The sequence below is a fragment of the Ascaphus truei genome, chromosome 5 (genome assembly GCF_040206685.1).
Source record: "Ascaphus truei isolate aAscTru1 chromosome 5, aAscTru1.hap1, whole genome shotgun sequence".
NCBI lineage: Eukaryota > Metazoa > Chordata > Amphibia > Anura > Ascaphidae > Ascaphus > Ascaphus truei.
The window spans coordinates 295,891,561-295,912,907 of record NC_134487.1 but is presented as its reverse complement, the minus strand read 5'-3'; the positions used below and the strand labels follow the sequence as shown (position 1 = coordinate 295,912,907).

Below are 21,347 nucleotides of genomic sequence, written 5' to 3'. Positions count from 1 at the left end.
CTTTCCAGATCAGATTCTTTAAAGCCTGCTAATGTTCGTAATTGAGAAGTGCTTTTCAGACATTAATTCAGGTTTATGACATATATATATATATATATATATATATATATATATATATATATATATATATAAAAAAGGAAAGAGAAAGAAACAGGCGCACACCTAGTGCATTACCACAATAAAAATGTATTGAATGAACATAAAATCTTACAAATGCCCACTCACAAAAGTACAGCAAATATAGGCGTGTATGAGATAGGCTCTCATGTGCCAAGCAGCTCGATCACCAGCGTGCGTCCGCAATCAATGGCGTCGTCACGTGTGTCACCTCCGTGGAACCGGAACCGGAAGAGGGGTCCTTCGCCTTCGGTGTTCTACAGGACAGGTCCCTCCAGGAAACAGACACCTCCAATGTAACTGATGTAATAGGTTATTAGCCGGGAGAGCAGCACACGGGAGCCAAAATTCTACAATCAAACTGCAGTAGTGTTCGTGGGCAATGGCGGCCAGAGTCTAGCCACGTCCTACGCGTTTCGTCATCAAATGACGACTTCTTCAGGGGATCATATATATATATATATATATACACACACACTCTGTTCGACAAACCTATACATTTGCTCGCCCCGGGCGAGTGGATTTAACATCGTGGCGAGCTCCTATTGGCCCAAGCAGCACACGTGTGGTACTAGGTGGCGAGTAGATTTTTTTTGGTGTGGCGAGTAGATTTTTTGGTGATTTGTCAACCACTGCACACACACATGTAGAGGTATCAGTACCGTGTTAGCCGAGTAACGAAATGAAAGCATTTCGTTAGCCACAGAACGGTATCATCTATTTATTTTTTGATTATATACACACACACACACACTATAGTTTAAAAAAAAATCAGTGAGCAGGAAAACAAAAACCGATGTGAAAACCGACATCCTGCAGTATTGTGACAATCTTTACAAAATAAACATGCAGGGGGAAGAAGCTGCCCCTTTAAATGGTATTGCGCCCTGCAAAATAAATGAATGTGCTAATTCCATATTTACGTGTGCAAAAATGAATTAGCATAATATGAGCTCATTACTCTATAAGCACAATATGGTATCATTCATTTTCTACAAGCTGCTTTCAAACCCACAGTCCGACTCCCAGGACTTGTATCTGCTGTTCCTTTGCTTACATGCCTCTGCACTGAAAGTTTTGTCAATTTGAATGATTTTTTTACAGTTCACTGAAATAGTATCTAACACATTTTAATTTCTATTGTGGCTGGCTTTTATACTGCTTGATAAAAGGCGCTGCAATGTAGAAAGTGGCTTGTAAATGGGAGTCTACAGAATTGTGTCTATTAAATCGATGCAATTATTTTAAGTTACTTTATGGTACCAAGTGTTGGGTGAATACCAATTAATTTTATATTTGCACACACACGTTGGCAAAAAAAAAAGCTGGATATCACTTGAGCAGTTCTCTATTTTATTTTCGTGGGAAGCACAGAATTTTGAACCAGACTATTGAAAATCTAATCATGTGCTATCTATCTCTGTTACTTGGCTAAAGCAGAAAAGGAGGTGCAGTAGAGGCACACACAATGTAAGCACTTTATTTTACACTAAAAATATTTCACAATCATTTTGAAAGTTCTACATTGGGCAATTATTTTCCCCCCAACCACTATAATAAGATTTATACATAGGATGACCAGATGTCCTGGGTTTAGCCGGGACAGTCTCGGGTTGTTAGGGTTCTGTCCCGGTTTTTGGTTCCCCTTGGCGAGCGCGGACTGTGCATGTGTGAAGAGAACTTGCCAACCTGAAATACTGCAAACTAAGGCTGTCCATGGTCGGCGCTTAGGCGCGCTGACGCTTGTCAGTGAGCCCCTGCAGCCGCAATAAGAGCGGCTTAGCAGGGGCGTGCGGAGGCGTAGCACCTAATTTTTTTTGTAGTTTTGGCGCTCACGGGAGCGCAGGGCTGGTCACGTGAGCGTTTCGCCCAATTAGGGCGAACCAGCTCCGTGACGTCACTGGCCCCCCCGGACGGCGCGCGAACTAAGGCCAGGGAAAGCACCCACTTTGCCTCAGCACGGCTGGAGTCACCATGGACTCAGCCTAACAATCTGAGTCAGCTGGTCTGTGTGACCCTGGGGCAAAGAAATGTGCACTAGATATACTGTATTCACAGAAAAATCTCACAGAAAGCAATGGGGTATTGTGTTATATACATTTGTTTTGCTTTATACATTTTTGTATTACTCCACTTTAGCCTTGATATACACACACCCCAGATTGACTAGCTTTACACGCACGCACACACACACAGACCCCAGAGTGATTGGATTTACACACTCCACAGTGATTAGCCGTACACACGCAGACCCCCAGTGATTAGCCGTACACACGCAGACCCCCAGTGATTAGCCGTACACACGCAGACACCCAGTGATTAGCCGTACACACGCAGACCCCCAGTGATTAGCCGTACACACGCAGACCCCCAGTGATTAGCCGTACACACGCAGACCCCCAAAGTGATTAGCCGTACACATGCAGACCCCCAGTGATTAGCCGTACACACGCAGACCCCCAAAGTGATTATCCATACACATGCAGACCCCCAAAGTGATTATCCATACACATGCAGACCCCCAAAGTGATTAGCCGTACACATGCAGACCCCCAAAGTGATTAGCCGTACACACGCAGACCCCCAAAGTGATTAGCTATACACACGCAGACCCCCAGTGATTAGCCGTACACACGCAGACCCCCAAAGTGATTAGCCGTACACACGCAGACCCCCAAAGTGATTAGCCGTACACACGCAGACCCCCAAAGTGAATAGCCGTACACACGCAGACCCCCAGTGATTAGCCGTACACACGCAGACCCCCAGTGATTAGCCGTACACACGCAGACCCCCAAAGTGAATAGCCGTACACACGCAGACCCCCAGTGATTAGCCGTACACACGCAGACCCCCAGTGATTAGCCGTACACACGCAGACCCCCAGTGATTAGCCGTACACACGCAGACCCCCAGTGATTAGCCGTACACACGCAGACCCCCAAAGTGAATAGCCGTACACACGCAGACCCCCAGTGATTAGCCGTACACACGCAGACCCCCAGTGATTAGCCGTACACACGCAGACCCCCAAAGTGATTAGCCGTACACACGCAGACCCCCAGTGATTAGCCGTACACACGCAGACCCCCAAAGTGATTAGCCATACACACGCAGACCCCCAAAGTGATTAGCCGTACACACGCAGACCCCCAGTGATTAGCCGTACACACGCAGACCTCCAGTGATTAGCCGTACACACGCAGACCCCCAGTGATTAGCCGTACACACGCAGACCCCCAGTGATTAGCCGTACACACGCAGACCCCCAAAGTGATTAGCCGTACACACGCAGACCCCCAAAGTGATTAGCCGTACACATGCAGACCCCCAAAGTGATTAGCCGTACACACGCAGACCCCCAAAGTGATTAGCCGTACACACGCAGACCCCCAGTGATTAGCCGTACACACGCAGACCCCCAAAGTGATTAGCCGTACACACGCAGACCCCCAAAGTGATTAGCCGTACACACGCAGACCCCAGTGATTAGCCGTACACACGCAGACCCCCAAAGTGATTAGCCATACACACGCAGACCCCCAGTGATTAGCCGTACACACGCAGACCCCCAAAGTGATTAGCCGTACACACGCAGACCCCCAAAGTGAACAGCCGTACACACGCAGACCCCCAAAGTGATTAGCCGTACACACGCAGACCCCCAAAGTGATTAGCCGTACACACGCAGACCCCCAAAGTGAATAGCCATACACACGCAGACCCCCAGTGATTAGCCGTACACACGCAGACCCCCAAAGTGATTAGCCGTACACACGCAGACCCCCAAAGTGATTAGCCGTACACACGCAGACCCCCAGAGTGATTGGACACCCCCCCCCGTGATTAGCTTGCGCTGCTGATGAGACACAGCCTTGGGACACACTCCCTCCCTCTGTAGGCGCTGTCAGAGTAACAGGAGCAGCCCATCCCTCCCTGTCTCTCCCAAACCCCCAGTCACTTTCATTGGCGGCTGATAACAAGCCTGCGGTTCCCCACATCCTCTTCCTGTGGCCTCTGCCTTCTGTGCAGCCGCTTATCACATGAGGCCGGACACTTCCCTGACACCCATCCCTCCAACACCACCACATCCAAGGGGAGACATGTCATCCACCCCCATCCGATCCCCCACTCTGCAGCCACACAAGATGAAGAAGGACGAGTCTTTCCTGGGGAAACTGGGAGGGACCTTGGTGAGGAAGAAGAAAGCTAAAGAGGGTGAGTTAAAGGGGCCGAGAGTTAAAGGGGCAGGGAGTTAAAGGGACAGGGAGTTTAAGGGACATAGAGACAAAGAGTTTAATGGACATAGAGACAAAGAGTTTAAGGGACAGAGTTAAAGAGTTAAAGGGACAGAGAGTTAAAGGGACAGAGAGTTAAAGGGACCGAGAGTTAAAGGGGCAGGGAGTTAAAGGGACAGGGAGTTAAAGGGACAGGGAGTTTAAGGGACATAGAGACAAAGAGTTTAATGGACATAGAGACAAAGAGTTTAAGGGACAGAGTTAAAGAGTTAAAGGGACAGAGAGTTAAAGGGACAGAGAGTTAAAGGGACAGAGAGTTAAAGGGACAGAGAGTTAAAGGGACAGAGAGTTAAAGGGACAGAGAGTTAAAGGGACAGAGAGTTATAGGGATAGAGAGTTAAAGGGACAGAAAGATAAAGGGACAGGGAGTTAAAGGGTTAAAGGGACAGGGAGTTAAAGGGACAGAGAGTAAAAGGGTTGTATTCATGCTCTCTGTTGAAATGACTAAGGCATGAAAAAATGAAATGATTTATTCTTTTCCATGTGATGTCTTCTTTTCTGTTTTGTTTTTCTCTTATCACCCAGACCAAGGCTGCAGAAATGTCTAAAGATTTGTATCATTTTCAATATAAAACTGTACTGTAATGCTCTGATCATGGGGTTTTTAAGGAATCATTCAATGAATATGTGTTCTGTTCTGTTTGGAGAAACACAGATGGGGGTTGTGCTCACGACTGAGATTTAAGTTTATTACACGTGAGCAAATAGTAGTACAGTATATAGTTATTCATTATGTTCACATGCTGGAGTTGTGAATCCGTTATAAATACCCGCGCAATGTGTTATGGCTCTAACTACATCACAATGCACATTTGATGGCTCTCTATATTAATTAATTGCAGTAACACTGGGGGTAAGTAATAAAATATAACATACTATGTGCAATGTACAGGAACAGTTTAATCTTACTACTTGGTCATCTGTATTCTAGTTACAGAAGGGCCAGAAGCATGGACTGTACGTGGTTTTATTACATGCAATGCAGGGTTTTATACTTTGTATGAAAAAATACCAGGGACCATTAGCTTGTCTCTTTCAAGATACTTAATTTAATTTGGCTATATGGCGACATAACCTTTAAAAAATAGTATTTTCAAACATTTGTAATCAAAGTGGATTCGTTCCGTGTGTGCACGTGTGTTTTTATGGCTTTGACAAATAACTATTTATTAAATGGATTGCAAGTTCTTTTATTTGTTATTTATAAAATGGTTTACCAGGAAGTAATACATTGAGAGTTACCTCTCGTTTTCAAGTATGTCCTGGGCACAGAGTTAGGACAAATAATACATGGTTACAAATACAGTTACATAAATGAACAGGGTATACATTATATACAAGACATTGCATGCACAGTTAGAGATAATATATATTATAGGCATATGTAACAGTAAGTTCTTTGGGACACAGTCTCCATTTTGCAATGTTTAAACTTTTTTTTGTGCTCCTATCTCACTATGTTGATATCTGTATATTCTCTAAGGTGTTCACAGATGGAGGTATACAGAAAAAATATGCACACATTATCTCCAACACCATTCTACTGAGAATTAACATATGCTGCGATTACGGTATACTGCAGTGTAGAACATACAAGAAACTATAATCCCTTCTCTGCAAGAGGGTAACATATATTTTCGAATTATTATTACACCAACATTAGGCCGCGCTTATAGTGCCGGCGATAGCGACGCGACGTTGCCCGAAAACAAATGAATTGTCGCCGCCGCCGCGTGCGCTTATAGTAAGGGCGACAAAGCGATGTGGCGACGCAATTTTTTTTGCAGCCGGGAATATTTGATTTTTCAATATTTGATTTTTTTGCCTCGTGTGACAGCCCCTGAACCAATCAATGGCCCGGTCGCCCGTGCCGCCGCAAAGCGAAATACAACTTTTGCTAGCGGTGACGTCACGTGTCGCCGTCGCGGGCACTATACGTGCGGCCTAAGAATCCATGGTTCAGTTTTGGTCAGAAGTCCCTGTGAGTGAATGTTTGTCTTTTTTCTGAGCAGGAATCTATTTCTCTCTTCCCACTGCACATCTTTCCGAGTAATGTGACCGTCCTCTGATCTCAGCGACCGTCCTCTGATCTCAGCTTGCCTTCTTTGTTCTTGGTCTTCCTGTCCTCTTGACGTGCCATTTTCCCACATGCTTCTTACAATGTAACAATAAAGGCAGGAAAGGCAGCTTGAGGTATGGGTATCTGTGACAACAGAACTACTAGGCCTTGTGCAAGGAAGCTTAACCAGCTCCCAATATCCAACTGGTGCCTGGTAATACGTGAGCAGAAGTCGAAGTCTTCACGCCTAATCAGTAATTTTCTAATTTTCAGTTGTTAATTGATTTTAATTGATAAAATATGTACATCGCTGTATAAACGGTTCATTTCAGCACGTCCCCTTTGACCTTGGATAAGTCACAGATAACGAAGGGACAGGAGTACTGAGTGAGAGAGAGAGGGAGAAATGTTTAGGGTTATAAATAAAAATATGAACTTTGTGTTGAAACTTCACACGTTTACCACTGATTTATATAGCCATTTCTCTTCCCTTAGCGCACATGTACCATACAGTTTTTAAAAGTGTCTGTTGAGCTTCATGTCTGGATTTGTTGTAGCTACAAGCCAGGGGTTAGTCATTAAACTGCGGTAGTGTAGATCGGGGCTCAATCGCACACAAGCGTCTGATTAATTCAACAGGCGTTTCCGTGTGACCGTGCCACGATCGGCACTATTACAGTTTAATGAATGACCCCCTCAGAGTAGGTGTTTTCTTCGGCGGGCTGTTGCTATGGACTGTTTAGAGCTGGGTGGCTCGTATCATCGTGTCTCTTCCAGGGGTGAAAGTTTAGAACATTCCTAGTTATGGAAACAGATGGATACTTACTGTGTGTATGTTTATATAGATACATATTATATATATGTGTGTGTATATATATATATATATATATATCAGAAAATAGCCATGATAGTGCAGAATAAATGAGTTCTTCAGTATTAGGTGATACCTTTTTTATTGGACTAACAATTTATGTCATAGGACAAGCTTTCGAGAATTCTCCTCTCTTCTTCAGGTCAGCAATACTGATATATACAAAGGATTCAATGGCTAAAACAGTGCAGAGAGAGGAAAACAAAAAAACAACAGATATTTACTCTAGATAAGGTAGGGTGTTAAATGTGTTTGAAGCCAGGGGACAGTGTCAAAGAAAGGTGGGGAGGGGGAGGGATACTGGGGGGGAGAGAGAAAGTGTGGATAAGAATAGAGGCAAGCAGGATAATTACAAGCAATTTTGATAGGGTGTGAGAAACCTCATGTCCGCATTAAGTCCTTTGGTTTTGGTGTCAAAGAGTCTTATCATATATATTATGAGATATAGATCTCAATCTTTTACATATATATATATATATATATATATATATATAGTAGGTCTGATAAATGTTTGTATTGGAAGGAATTTATCACCACAAACGGACGGTACCACTACTGAGATGTAACCAAAGGAGTCTGGCGTTTCCCCAGCTGTGTTGTGTGGCCATTAACACGGCGTGTTGTGTACCTGTTGCCATTTGTATGTAGAGAGGCAGAATACACATTCCATGCTGTTCTGTACGTTCCTAACACCAGTGGTTAAAATGACAGAGCATTGGCAGACTACCGAAGACACACACGCTTATATTTCTTTTCTCTTTTTAACATATCCAAAGTAATTGTCAGAAGCGGTTGTTATTTTAGAAATATACGAATATTCCCTAGAGCAGCTGCTGAAGTATAAACAATGAACATGTGCATTGGGCAATGTTCCCCTGAAGAATTACATGGTGCATTGTAAAAATCAAGCGCAGTATCCATACACCATTCTGACCTCTTGAATTTTATAGTAGCCAAGTATCACACTGCTTGAAATTAGTTTTTGTACAAAGTGCAAAATTTGGAGCCCTTTTTGAAGGGTTTAGAATATGATATATATTTTATCCCTATAAAAATACCACTTGTGAGCACATTCACATGTCTTACAGGTCAAGGAACCTGCCTTTCTCCATCATCTCTTGGCATACAATGCTTGTGCTGCAGCCAGGGATTCTGGATAATGACATGCAAATGCACACACGAGACACCTTTTGCTTGAAATCCATTTTAACATGGACCCCTATAAATGTATGCCTGCCACATTACACAGCTTTTTCAGCACAGCCTGGATTAAAGAAATGCAGAGCCAGTAAACCTACTCACAGACAGCTGTTTTGACCTGTTAGGTCTCATCAGTGGTTATACTGGCTGTGCAATGTGAAGCTGGAAGCGGTTTCAACCCCGCATTAAATAAGTTATGGTGGGTAATGCCCAATGGGTCTTTATGTGCTAATAATAATATCCAGCCAGTTGTAGCTATGCATTAGTGCCAAGTATCACTTTGTATCTCTGCATGTTTATTTTCAGCCGGGACGGCTCCAAAGTGATAATCCTCCTGGATTTACATATCACTTTCTTCCAGGACCTTACCATTGAAGGCGTTAACTCTGTTTTTATAATTCTATGTCCATTAAAAGCTATTGAACAACATATACATGTTAGAAAAATCACCAGTACAAAGCAAATGTTTAAAACCAGGTTAAAATTATATAAAAAAAAAACAGACAAACACACCAAAAGAATCTCATCACATTGAAAATACTAAGTACTGTATCTACTATTCACCTATATACATTTATTAAATGGCACAAATAGGTTATTCCATACAGTACGTTCTGCTAGTTGTCAGCATTTTAGTTAAATAACCTTTTGACTGCCAATGATGCAATGCTAGATCATCAGACAGAGAGGCGTAAAGATAATGCGTGGATAGTATTCTTTGTGACCGTAACTGGTACCAGGAATAAAACTGATAACCGTTTGGTGTCGGCTCGTGTGAAAAGTCTAAGTGGGAATGTGTAAGCCTGCACTTTTTGTTCTGTTTCGCTGCTGCCTCCACCGGCTGGATACATGGCTTTGGCTGGATATATGGCTTTGTCAGGGACGGGCACTTGTTCTTCTGTGGAATGTGTTGCCTGGGGACTGGGAGTAAGGAGAGAACTTGCAAATCGTTGGGTGGAGATGTTCCTCTAAACAAGAAAAGAACACTTTTTGTCCCGTGCGGCTTCAACCAAAGCTCCAAACGGAGCAGATCAGAAAACATTTCCAAGTAGGGTGGTCACACGCTTACCATCGTTTTTACAAACATTTAAAGACTTGAGTATTATTATATTTTCGCATTTTGTATCACCTGGCACCGTATATATTTACAATATTGTAATTGGCAAGCGAATGTGCCAAACGTTGCTCTTGGCTGCATAAGTAACTGGTATGATGAGATTAAGTCCCTGGGCAGTAGAGGGATTAGGGTATGTTGAACAGGTTTTGGCGTATTTACGCCCAAAAGTCTGACTTAAAACATATCTATGAAACATAGAGGGCCGTATTTACTAAGCAGTCTTTTTCTATAAGGCACCTTCAGGCGCTGGGAATCCCCTTGGTCTATTCAAGTCAATGGGCCATAAAGTGCGTGTCTATATCTATAATCTATCACTCGTACGAATTGCAAAAAACGTGTACAATTATTATTATTTTTCTAAGTGTGAAATTACAATTCCTTTCTCCTTATGTGAACGCCTTACAAATACTGTGCACTGCATCTATTACTCTGTATAGCACGGTGCCTGCTGGCTGGGATATATATCTATAGATTTTTCCTGGGGGGCGCTGCGGTTGCAGAGGCCCCGCGCTCTTCCCTAGGGCATTTCAATTAAATGCCGGGGGACCGCGTGAGGCCTCTGCAACTTCTCCAACCTTGTCTTCGGCGACACTGCGCCGTGGCAGTGCGGCATCAAATTATTTATTTATAAAATATTTTACCAGGAAGTAATGCATTGAGAGTTACCTCACGTTTTCACGTATGTCCTGGGCACAGAGTAAAACAAATAATACACGGTCACAAGTACAGTTACATAAATGAACAGGGTGTATATTATGAACAGGGTGTACATTATATACAAGACATTGCATGCACAGTTAGAGAAGATGTATATAGTAACGCCGCGTGGTCATTTGACGCCGAAGACAAGGAAGGAGGAGGTGCGAGCCGGGGAGGAGAGCAGGCCAGGGAGGAGAGCAGGCCAGGGAGGAGGTGCGAGCCGGGGAGGAGAGCAGGCCAGGGAGGAGGTGCGAGCCGGGGAGGAGAGCAGGCCAGGGAGGAGAGCAGGCCAGGGAGTAGGTGCGAGCCGGGGAGGAGAGCAGGCCAGGGAGGAGGTGCGAGCCGGGGAGGAGAGCAGGCCAGGGAGGAGGTGCGAGCCGGGGAGGAGAGCAGGCCAGGGAGGAGGTGCGAGCCGGGGAGGAGAGCAGGCCAGGGAAACGTTTGCGCACCCCTGCTGCAGGTGGCATGTCTCTCTTTTGTGTGTAAATGTTCCTTTTGTAGCATTATTACAGGAAACGGCATTAAGCAACGAATTACATGGTGTCTCTCTGTCTCTCTGTCTCTCTGTCTCTCTGTCTCTCTGTCTCTCTGTCTCTCTGTCTCTCTGTCTCTCTGTCTCTCTGTCTCTCTGTCTCTCTGTCTCTCTGTCTCTCTGTCTCTCTGTCTCTCTGTCTCTCTGTCTCTCTGTCTCTCTGTCCTAACTAATGTAAGGTGACCAAATGTGAATAACTAACTTCAAATACGTGAATAAAGGTGTTTCAAAAGAGTGCAAATAAGATGAAGTACTATAAATATAACGTACGCACAATTGGAATAAGCATGCAGTATACAATAAGTGTGAATGAATATGTAAACGGAGGAATCCCATAATCTAAAGGGATATGAGGAAAAGTCTCTGGAGTAAATGGATCTAAATGAGTCCATCCTGTGGTAACCAATGTGGAAGCCGTGGGCAGCTTCTTGATGGACGTACCAAATTCACGGCAAGAAATTGGCTGCACAAAGAGATGAATCTCGATGGGTTACCAACCGGCGCCATGGAGTGATCGGTGTAGGCGAGGCGTTGCACCGAGTCGGCATGTTCTGCAGCAGAAAGCCTCAGGAACGCTTGAGGAACACCACGTTAGACCGACAATCCAACCATTTAAAAAAATCCTCCTGGGACTCCCTGCTTAGAGAGATACCACTGTAGCCGAGCCGGTGTCACTATCGGCACCCCCTATCTGGCATCGCGGGATCAAGTAATGATCCGGTGGACCAATAGGAAGCCGTGATGTCACCAGGCTTTACACTTTAAACCCCAGCTAGCTAAGCCAGAGCAGCTACTGGCACTCCTTACGGAGGTAAGTATCTCCGGAAGCAGGGGCTCCCCGGAGCTGAAATTAACCGGGTTCAGCTTCGGAGACCCCCAGCTTCGGAGACCCCCAGCTTCGGAGACCCCCAGCTTCAATCCTGTGTAAAAATAAATGTTCAAATGTTTTTTTAAAAAGTGCTTGGATTGCTCCTCGACAAACAGCAAGCGGCAGATATAAACAAGTCCTCGTTTTTGCCTATCTACAGGAAACAGCATTAACCAATTAATTGCATGGTCACTTCATTTATATATCTGTGATATATATATATATATATATCTCCAACATGCTTGTTGTGGAGAAGTCTGTTAGCAGCTGCCTGCAACAAGTGAGTGTCTTTTTATTGCTCTACATCAGGGGTCTCAAACTCAGTCCTCCAGGGCCACCAACAGACCAGGTTTTATGGATATCCCTGCTTCAGCACAGGTGGCTCAGTGCTGAAGTAGGGATATCAATAAAACCTGGCCTGCTGGTGGGCCTGGAGGACTGAGTTTGAGACCGCCATGACAATGTATAACCCAGTGTTTTTCAACCAGGGTTCCTAGGTACCCTTGAGTTCCCCGGGGCTCCCTAAAGGGTCCCGTCCAATATTCTGGTCATTTAAAAATTGTATCAAATATAGAAGAATTTACAATGCACCTGATCTCAGACGCGCTATTAGAGAGGGTTGGGGTTCCTTACAATGCATCAGATCTCAGACGCGCTATTAGAGAGGGTTGGGGTTCCTTACAATGCATCTGATCTCAGACGCGCTATTAGAGAGGGTTGGGGTTCCTTACAATGCATCTGATCTCAGACGCGCTATTAGAGAGGGCTGGGGTTCCTTACAATGCATCTGATCTCAGACGCGCTATTAGCGAGGGTCGGGGTTCCTTACCATGCATCTGATCTCAGACGCGCTACTAGAAAGGTTGAGGGTCCTCAGAATTTCACTTGGGGTTCCTTAACAAAAAAAAGGTTGGAAACCAGTGGTATAACCAGTCACTGTTACTATTGTTACACTGCGTGCATTCTATGCTATACACCGTGAGTAAGGCTGCGCTTATAGTGCCCGCGAGGTGAAGCGACATTGCTCCAAAACAAAACAATTGACTCCATCGCGAGCGTTTATAGTAAGGGCGACGGAGCGATGAAAAATTTAAAAGCCGGGTAAATGTGATTTTTTACAGTCTGTCGCCACATGTGACTGTCTCGGAACCAATCAATGACCCCGTCGCTAGCGACGTCGCTGAAAGTTAAATTATAACTTTTGCGGGTGGCGACGGGTGACGTCATTGGTCGTGTCGCCGTCGCCAGCACTATAAGCGCGGCCTAAGGAAGGATAGCCCAGATTTTGTAGCGAGGGGTAGGGTTCATTTCCTAAGCCTCATAAGTGAATTTGGAAGGTAAAATAATATCTGAACAGTCAGTGCTAAGGTTTTGTGTTTGTAGGGGGTAGACTGGGATGCAGTTGGCTTTAAGTACATGGAAGCTATGTCTACTGTCTGTAGCTGGACATAGTCTCGTCCAGAACATCCACAGACTGCCGGTTATTGCCACTAGCGGACTGGTCAGTTTGATTGCTTGAATGAGTGTCATTTAACCCCTTCACTGCCAGTGTGCAAGACATTGCCTTCAAGCAGTTATGGCCAACTCAGCCCTCAAGGGCCAACAACAGGTCAGGTTTTAAGGATATCCCTGCTTCAGCACAGTTTACGTGCTTGTTAGGATTGTGAACGGCATTGAAGGGGGAACCGACCCCTTCACCTCTGGGTTCTGGCCGCCGGACCGGGAAGGGATCACGTGATCTGTCCGTGGCTACAGAGGTGGCAGGACCCAATTGCACTGAAGGGGTAAAAGCTGCATTTTAATGTAAAAGAAGGGAGGGGGAATCCCCCCCCAACCCCCCTTACCTGGGTGAGAAGCTGGGGGTCTCTTGAGCTGAACTGCGTTAATTTGAGCTCCGGGCACCCCCTGCACCCCACCTTGAAGAAGAGGAAAAAATCCCATGGGCAGAACTGCTCCTTTTTGAAAGCCACATTTCTGCTTATTCTGTTGTTTTTGACAGTAATCTTATCGACTACAAATGTAGTATTAAAACAATGCCTGGTGTGCAAATGCTTTTCCGGCTGCTGTGTATCCTTTGCTGGCAGTCAGTATGAACTTCATCTTCCTGGCTTTGTGCTGGGATTCATTCCTCCGCAGTTCAAGGTCAGTGTCCGCCGTGGATGTGACCTTGGGTTTGGAAAGCACAGCCTCGCCCCTACACATGAAGGGGGTGAGGGAAGGCTGCTATTTTAGTCACCCAGCCCTGAGTAACTTCTGACCCCTTCGCCCCTTCTCTAGTTTGCTCCGTCCCATGCATGAGTCACAATGATGCACCTTGTGTCATGATGTTCGTTCCCCTCTCCCTGGCGGGGGGGCGGTCTTGTGGTTACAAATAGTCTTACTTTAGCTGTGCTTGTCTCCCTTTTTACAGCGAATGGGTCATCAGAGATTTCTCCCGCACGGTTCTGATGCAGAGAATCCTCTTTCTTTGCATTCTTGTGGTGATAGTCGGCCTCCCATCAATAAATGATGGTGTGACGTAGTTACCCATGGTTTCAGCTGGCGGTATTTCCCTGCCCGTCACAAGATATATAGTCCAAACAAAGAGCAGCAAAGCTGGAAGGATCTATTGCTGGCTTTATCGTCATATAACTGACACATAAATACAGCAGACTTCTCGACTCGCTCAGTTTATGATAAAAACTCCTACTTTTCCATTAAACAAAAATACCCGTTGCGCTGCATTTGCATGTCTCGGACAGGTCTGCAACCCTGTCTTTCCCCATTATCACTTGGCAGACAATGCTTCCACTGCAGCCAGGGATTCTGGGTAATGACATGCAAATGAGCACAGTGTGTCACTCTTTACTTCTCATCCATTTTAACATGGGTCCCCTATGAGCTTCTGCCTGACGCATTACACAGCTTTTCAACACAGCCGGGGTTAATAAGCTGCGTAATACGCTTATAGGATGCGATGTTACAACAGATAAGGAGTAAAAAGTGACGCAATATGAGCGCTCATTTGCATGTCAGTTCCCACAATCCCTATGGAAGCAGTGTTTGCTAAGCGATGAATGGGGACAGACAGGGTTGCAGACCTGTCTGAGACGTGCAGATGCACCACAAGCTAACATTTTATTTGCTGTACACTGCACGGTGTGGGGTTTTTGTCACTTTTTAAAAAAATTTTTTTTTTACCCACCCTAACTTTTTTTAAATATCTGGTTTATACTTTGACATTAAAATACAGAATATCCATATGTGTCAGATCTCAGTCCTTGGAGGTTAATGTCCCTGATTCAGTCAGTGTAAGGTTTGTATCGATGCCTCAAAAAACCTACAATAATATCTGCCACAAATGCAGGAAACATTGGAATTAAAAGCAGACGGCACTGTTTTGTTTTTTTGTGGTTGAAGACTCCACTTTAGTCCCCTCACATCGTGCACAATCTTACAGCGGTGAGTGATTTCCCACAGTGTAATCGTAAATAATAAAGCAATTTTTCACATTGCTAAATAACCAACCGTAATGCCCATTGTTGCGTGGATCAGTTATTAGGCATAATAAAACTTTCAGGTTTTTTTTTTTGTAGCTTAAACTAGGTAAATTAAATTTAAAAAAAATTGGTATTTATGATTAATGTAGAAATAAAGATGGACCTTATACATATTATTAAAAGTTTCTCTTGAGCTGTGCAGAAAACCGTGGGGCATAAAAAGCCGGTCCGATCGGAGCGTTGCTGTATGCAACTAGCTGGCCATAAATCGCCCGGCCGAGCAGAGCGCGCGGCGTCACCGCGCACGAGCGCCAGCGCGCTCGCTCCCTGCCTGGTCGCAGCCTTATACCCAACAAGCATCAGCCAGATTAGACGGCTAAAGGCAGGAGGAGGTACATGTGCACAGGGAGGGGGAGGTGCTAATCAGTTGACTATGCCGAAGGCCGCGATTAGAGTGAGCGCGACAGTGCGTGCGACGCGAACAAAATGCAGGACCGCTATGAGGCTGCCCATAGTACGCGCCAGCGATGCACAGCGACCTCGCGGCAGATTTTGGAGCTGACAACATGTTTTGTTTTTCCCCGCGACGGCCGCGTCACGTGAGCGGTTCAGCCAATGAGGGAGAACCAGCCTGGTGACCCCTCCTCCCCCATCGCCTCCATCTACAGTGTACCCATCACTCGGGCGACAGCCCGTTAGTTGTCGCTACATTGTAATATCGCTGACAATAATGCACAACACTCCTGTTATCAGGGAGATGACTGATTCTCAGTTGAGAAATGTCCTTCACCCCACACAATCCATGATTGTACCTCCACATTCCTCCCAAACTGCCCTTTTGAGATGGTTACGCCCCCAAAGTAAGCGTCCAACCTGTTAGTTGCGAGCTGAGGTTCTCAGTTGGGTGATAGAATTTCAGCTGTCCTTCCCCCATCCTAATTGCTGTCCTGCTGCCTCTTCCTATCGTCACGCTGTCAGAAATAACTTGGCCTGACGCTGGCTGCTGACCACCTGTCCAGACAACCCTTCATACTTCATAGCCACCCACACTGCCGGCCACAAGCAGAGGGAACCATGTCTGGACTCCTATGTAGGAAGAGGAAGAAAGAAGGGGCAGGTAGGTTTTAAAAAGACTCCTTAGGGAGAGGTTAGAGATTTCCAGGGAAGGTGGTGTCCGGTTTTGCTTTATTTCAGGAGATTTAAGTCTAACTTTTGCCTCGCTTATAAAGAGCCCCAAACCATCCTTCTAACCCCCCCCCCCCCCATGCTACAAGAGGGGCTATATTCTTTAACTCCATACATCAGATACTTATTGAAGGGCGTATTGTAGATCACATCATATGGTATAAAAATGTTACTTGGATATGTTGTGTGAACTTTGTGTATTTTTTTTTGCGTGTCTGCCCCTTTGGCATAGAAAGGCTCAATGTGTTTATTGTTATTTATTGTTATTAATGAAGACCTGCCAGCCTTACTGTCGTCATGGGAATCTTGATCGTCGCAATTATTATTTTTAAGCTTGGACTAAGGGCATATTGGGACTTGGTTACTAGGAAATTGAATTGTTCTGGACCAGTTGGGTGTTTTTGGGACAATGAACGGGTCTTTACTCGTCCTTGAAGATGTCCCCAGGGAACCTTGCACATCAGCCTTGTTATGGACATGTACTGAATGAGTATACTCTGCGTGCACACTTCAGAACCTGTACTTTGCCAGAGGAGGCTGCAGTCTGCTGCACAACATGTTACAGGCTGCTCTTGGAAACAAGGGGTTACATTTTAGGCGACCAAGCGCCCGGGATGTGTCCACCCCTGGGTTAAATGAACGGATTGTACACTCCCACAACCGGACGGCGATAACCGCTCGTTACAGAAATCCTTGGTCCTGAGTAAACACACTGCACTTCTGTAAGATAATGGGCCATGTTTGCTAAGCAGTCTTCTGCCATGAGACGCTGCAGGACGCCTTACAGCACATTCAGGTCAAAGAGCATAAAACGGCTGATAAATATGGCCCCTCGTGCTTTCCTAGCTCCGTCGGGATAGAACAATGTGGAGGCTCCAAATACGAAGCTGAGAGAGAAACGTTTGGATTTATTTTCTGCTGAGCCCCTTCACGCTGTCAGGCAGGTTTCTTATCATTATTTAGCATGTATCACATTTCGTATACATAGCGATACAGCGGTGTATCAGCGTTTAGTTTTAGGGTTGTGAGCTAGTTGGTTTAGGATGTATAAGGCTTCAGGTATTCTCAGTAGGAAGCTTGGTTCCTGATTCAGTACTGTCTGAAGTGCTATCGAACGAAAACCGCCACCGACCTGTATGTCGGTTTTCCGTTTCGGACAATATGGAGTCAGGATCGCGGTCCGCAGAAATGAGTAAATTCTCGATCGTGTTGTATGTTTTATTTATAAAAATGTTTTACCAGGAAGTAATACATTGAGAGTTGCCTCTCGTTTTCAAGTATGTCCTGGGCATAGTTAATATGACAAATAATACATAGTTACTAATACATTATATACATTATATACAATACATTACATGCACAGTTAGAGAAAATATATATTATGAGCGGATGTAACAGTTACAGACCAGATTAAAATGTGAGACAGCCTTAGTTTTGAATGAACTTAAACTGGTGGTGGATGTGAGAATCTCCGGTAGGTTGTTCCAGTTTTGGGGTGCACGGTATGAGAAGGAGGAACGGCCGGATACTTTGTTGAGCCTTGGGACCATGAACAATCTTTTGGAGTCAGATCTCAGGTGATAGGTGCTGCATGTGGTAGGGGTGAGGAGCTTGTTCAGATAGGTGGGTAGCTTGCCCAGAAAGTATTTGAAGGCAAGACAGGAAAGGTGAACTTTGCGCCTAGACTCGAGTGATGACCAATCTAGTTCTTTGAGCATTTCGCAGTGATGTGTGTTGTAGTTGCATTGGAGAACAAAACGACAAATTGAATTGTAGAGGGTGTCAAGTTTGCTAAGGTGGGATTGAGTTGCCGAGCATTATACTATGTCTCCATAGTCAATAATTGGCATTAGCATCTGCTGTGCGATACGTTTTCTGACCAGGAGACTTAGGGAGGATTTGTTCCTGTAAAGTACCCCTAGTTTGGCATAGGTCTTGGTTGTCAGGGTATCAATGCATCCCGAATGTTAAGTGGGAGTCAAACCATAAGCCCAGGTATTTAAAACTTGTAACAGGAGTTAGGGTGGTGTTAGCGTTGGTTCTAATCTGGAGCTCAGTCACTGGAAGCTTTAAAAATGTATTCTTGGTCCCAAATACCATTGTTACAGTCTTGTCAGTGTTTAAAAACAGTTTCTTTTGGGAAATCCAGTTTTCGAGTCTGAAAAAGCCAGACTGAAGTATGTGTTGAAGGTCAGAGAGGCTATGGCTGTGTGCATATAGGATTGTGTCATCTGCATTCATGTGTATTGAGGCTTCCTGACAAGCTGTGGGGAGATCACTGATGAACACTGAGAAGAGTAGGGGCCCCAGAACAGAGCCTTGCGGGACGCCACAGGTGATATCCAGGGGGTTAGAGTTAGAGCCTGAGATAGACACATGTTGGGATCTACCTGATAGGTAGGACTGAAACCAGTTTAAAGCATGTTTCCCTATTCCAGAGCTCTGGAGTTTGTTAAGCAGGATAGCATGATCAACAGTATGTAGCGGGAAACCCCCTGGCTACTATTCTACCCAATGGGCTGGCAGTAAACCCTGGTATTTACAGGGTTGCCAGTAGTTGGTATGGGTTTTTTGGAGGTTGTTCTTTTCCTCTGAGGAAAGCAGGTCACACGACTGCGAGCCTGAGATTGGGGCCTTCCCATCTGCTTTTCCCTACAGGGAGGAGGGAGTGTGGACGCTAGGATGGCTGCGGGTGCCCTTGGCCTGTAGTGGCGGTCCAGGGACCATCTCCAGTGAGAGCTGATCTAAAGAGACTGTATCCGGCAGAAGACTGCTGCATAGCTGTTGTGATACTGCAAAGTGTGTAGTAATTAACCGTTCCTGTTTGTAATATACCTCCGGCCTGGTGTGGGATCTAACTGGGGGAGAGGTACAAGTTCTACCGTGGGAAATCATCTCCATACATCCCTGGAGCCTACGGCTGATGGAGGCGCTGCACTGCTAAGTATTATGTGGGGTTTGGACCCCAGAAGCCTGATCCTGTGTCCCAAAGTCATCACGGACGACTCAGCCCTCTTGTTACCAGCAGGTATGCACTACACACACCCTGTAATGGCCCCTATCTGCGATTGTGTAGCTGCTGTGCAGGACAGTTTCTCCCATTCTGCATTGTGAATGGCAAGTTACAATCTATATTACATTGTAGCAAATGGCATAGTACCCGGATTTAAGCTGCAGTTCTGGAACTGACACACAGTCATGTGGCATGTGTATGCTAACATTTATATCAAGATAATAACATGCTCAGCTTGTGTTCTCAAATGATTGGGACTGTGTGTGTGTGTGAGTGTGTGTGTGTATCTATCCTATCTATCAGGACGGTGTGTGGGAGGCGTTTCTTAACACGCATTATGTATCCGTTTTTGCTCCACCTGCTGTAATATATCCATATTTCTTTTAACATTTTTTTTTTATTATTGTACTAAATAAAATGTGAAGATTTGTGGCAAATGTATAAAACTCGAAATGCAAGTTTCTTGGTTTTAGAGACCGAAAGTCACAGATGAACCCACAAATCGGTAACGCACTTGATGCTTCGTTCCCAATACTAAGAAATCCAATTTTTTCTAATCGATTTGTAGTGGGGAGATTGTCCCCTTCATCTTTGCTTCCTAATCTGATTGTTCCCTTTCTAAGTGCTCATAAATCCATTGTTCCCTTCCCCAGTGATTCCTAATTAATTGTTCCCTTCCCCATTGCTTCCAAAATCTGTCCGTCCCCCTCAGCCATGGACTTTGCCTCTTAATTCTCACAAAAAAATTAACATATGTGCTTCCTTCCCCATTGCTACCACCCCTACCCACTCTTTACCCTCCTCCTGCACAACCTCTGCCAACGATCTCCTCTCAATCATCAAACGCTCTCATCCCACCACATCCCCTTCTGACCCCATACCATACTCCCTCCTCTCACTCTTCCTCCCCAATCTCTCCTCTTTCTTCAACCTCTCCCTATCCAGCAGACAATACCCAGACTTCAAAACTGCAGTAGTCATCCCTCTTCTCAAAAATATCTCTGGACCCCTTCCTCCCCTCCAACTTTCACCCTATCCATATCCTTCGATACTTCTCCCACCTCCTCGAGCGCATTGTTCACAACCACCTTCATCCACACCCATTTCCTCCTTCCCATTGTCCAGCCTGGCTTCCATCCCTCACACTACTGAAACTCGCCTCCTCACCAATCCATGACTTTGTCTCCCAAGCTCGCCACTTCTAACTCGCCTCCATCCTCATCCCCCTCAACATCTCTTCAACTTTTGACACCATCGATCACCTCACTCTCATCTCTCCCTCACCAACCTTGGCATCGCTGGCACTGCCTTCTCATGGTTATCATCCTACCTCTCCCACTGCCCGTACGTACTCGGTCACCTTCAACAATTCATCCTCTCCACCCACCAGCTTGCAAGTGGGCATGCCCCAAGGCTCCGTCCTTGATCCTCTTCTCTTTTCCCTCAACACTGCCCCCCTCTTTGACCTCATGTCCTGTCATGGATCCAACATCCTTTTTTTGACAGACAAAGTCCAAATCTATTTTTCCTTCCCACTATTCTCACCCGAACTTACCACCCATAGTGTATCTCTGCCTGTCTTTCTACTATTTGCACCTGGATGTCTTCCCACTTCCTACAAATGAACCCATCTAAGACTGAAGTCCTCTACTTTCCTGCTTCCTCCTCCCTTCTATCCTCCCAAATCCCCACCACCTCCTCACCCTCCCTTTCTGCTTGCAACCTTGGAGTCACATTTGACCCTTCCCCTCGCCCAACACCTCCATCACTACCACCTGCTGCTACCACTTATACAACATAAGAAAAATGTCCACTCGTTTCTCTCTCCTCGGCCAAACTTCTCATCCACTCCCTCATCTTGGTCTTGCCCTCCTTACCTTTCAGCACTCATCTCTCGCTGCACCCCTTC

The 21,347-nt window shown here is 45.4% G+C and overlaps 1 protein-coding gene across 4 annotated transcripts in view; it reads left to right on the top strand.

The window, feature by feature from the left end:
* Nucleotides 1-4,058: 4,058 nt before the first annotated feature.
* The window catches only part of PARVB (parvin beta), a 51,547-nt gene continuing 34,258 nt past the window's right edge, over nucleotides 4,059-21,347 (top strand). The window contains exon 1 of one of the 4 annotated variants that reach the window (XM_075602774.1): nucleotides 4,059-4,335. In XM_075602774.1, coding sequence (XP_075458889.1) covers nucleotides 4,161-4,335 — 175 coding nt within the window. In that variant the 5' untranslated portion in view covers nucleotides 4,059-4,160. Of the gene's footprint in view, nucleotides 4,336-12,018; nucleotides 12,042-16,203; nucleotides 16,358-19,083; nucleotides 19,454-21,347 lie in introns of those variants that run through there. The other 3 variants (XM_075602777.1, XM_075602776.1, XM_075602775.1) reach the window with 3 other exon arrangements.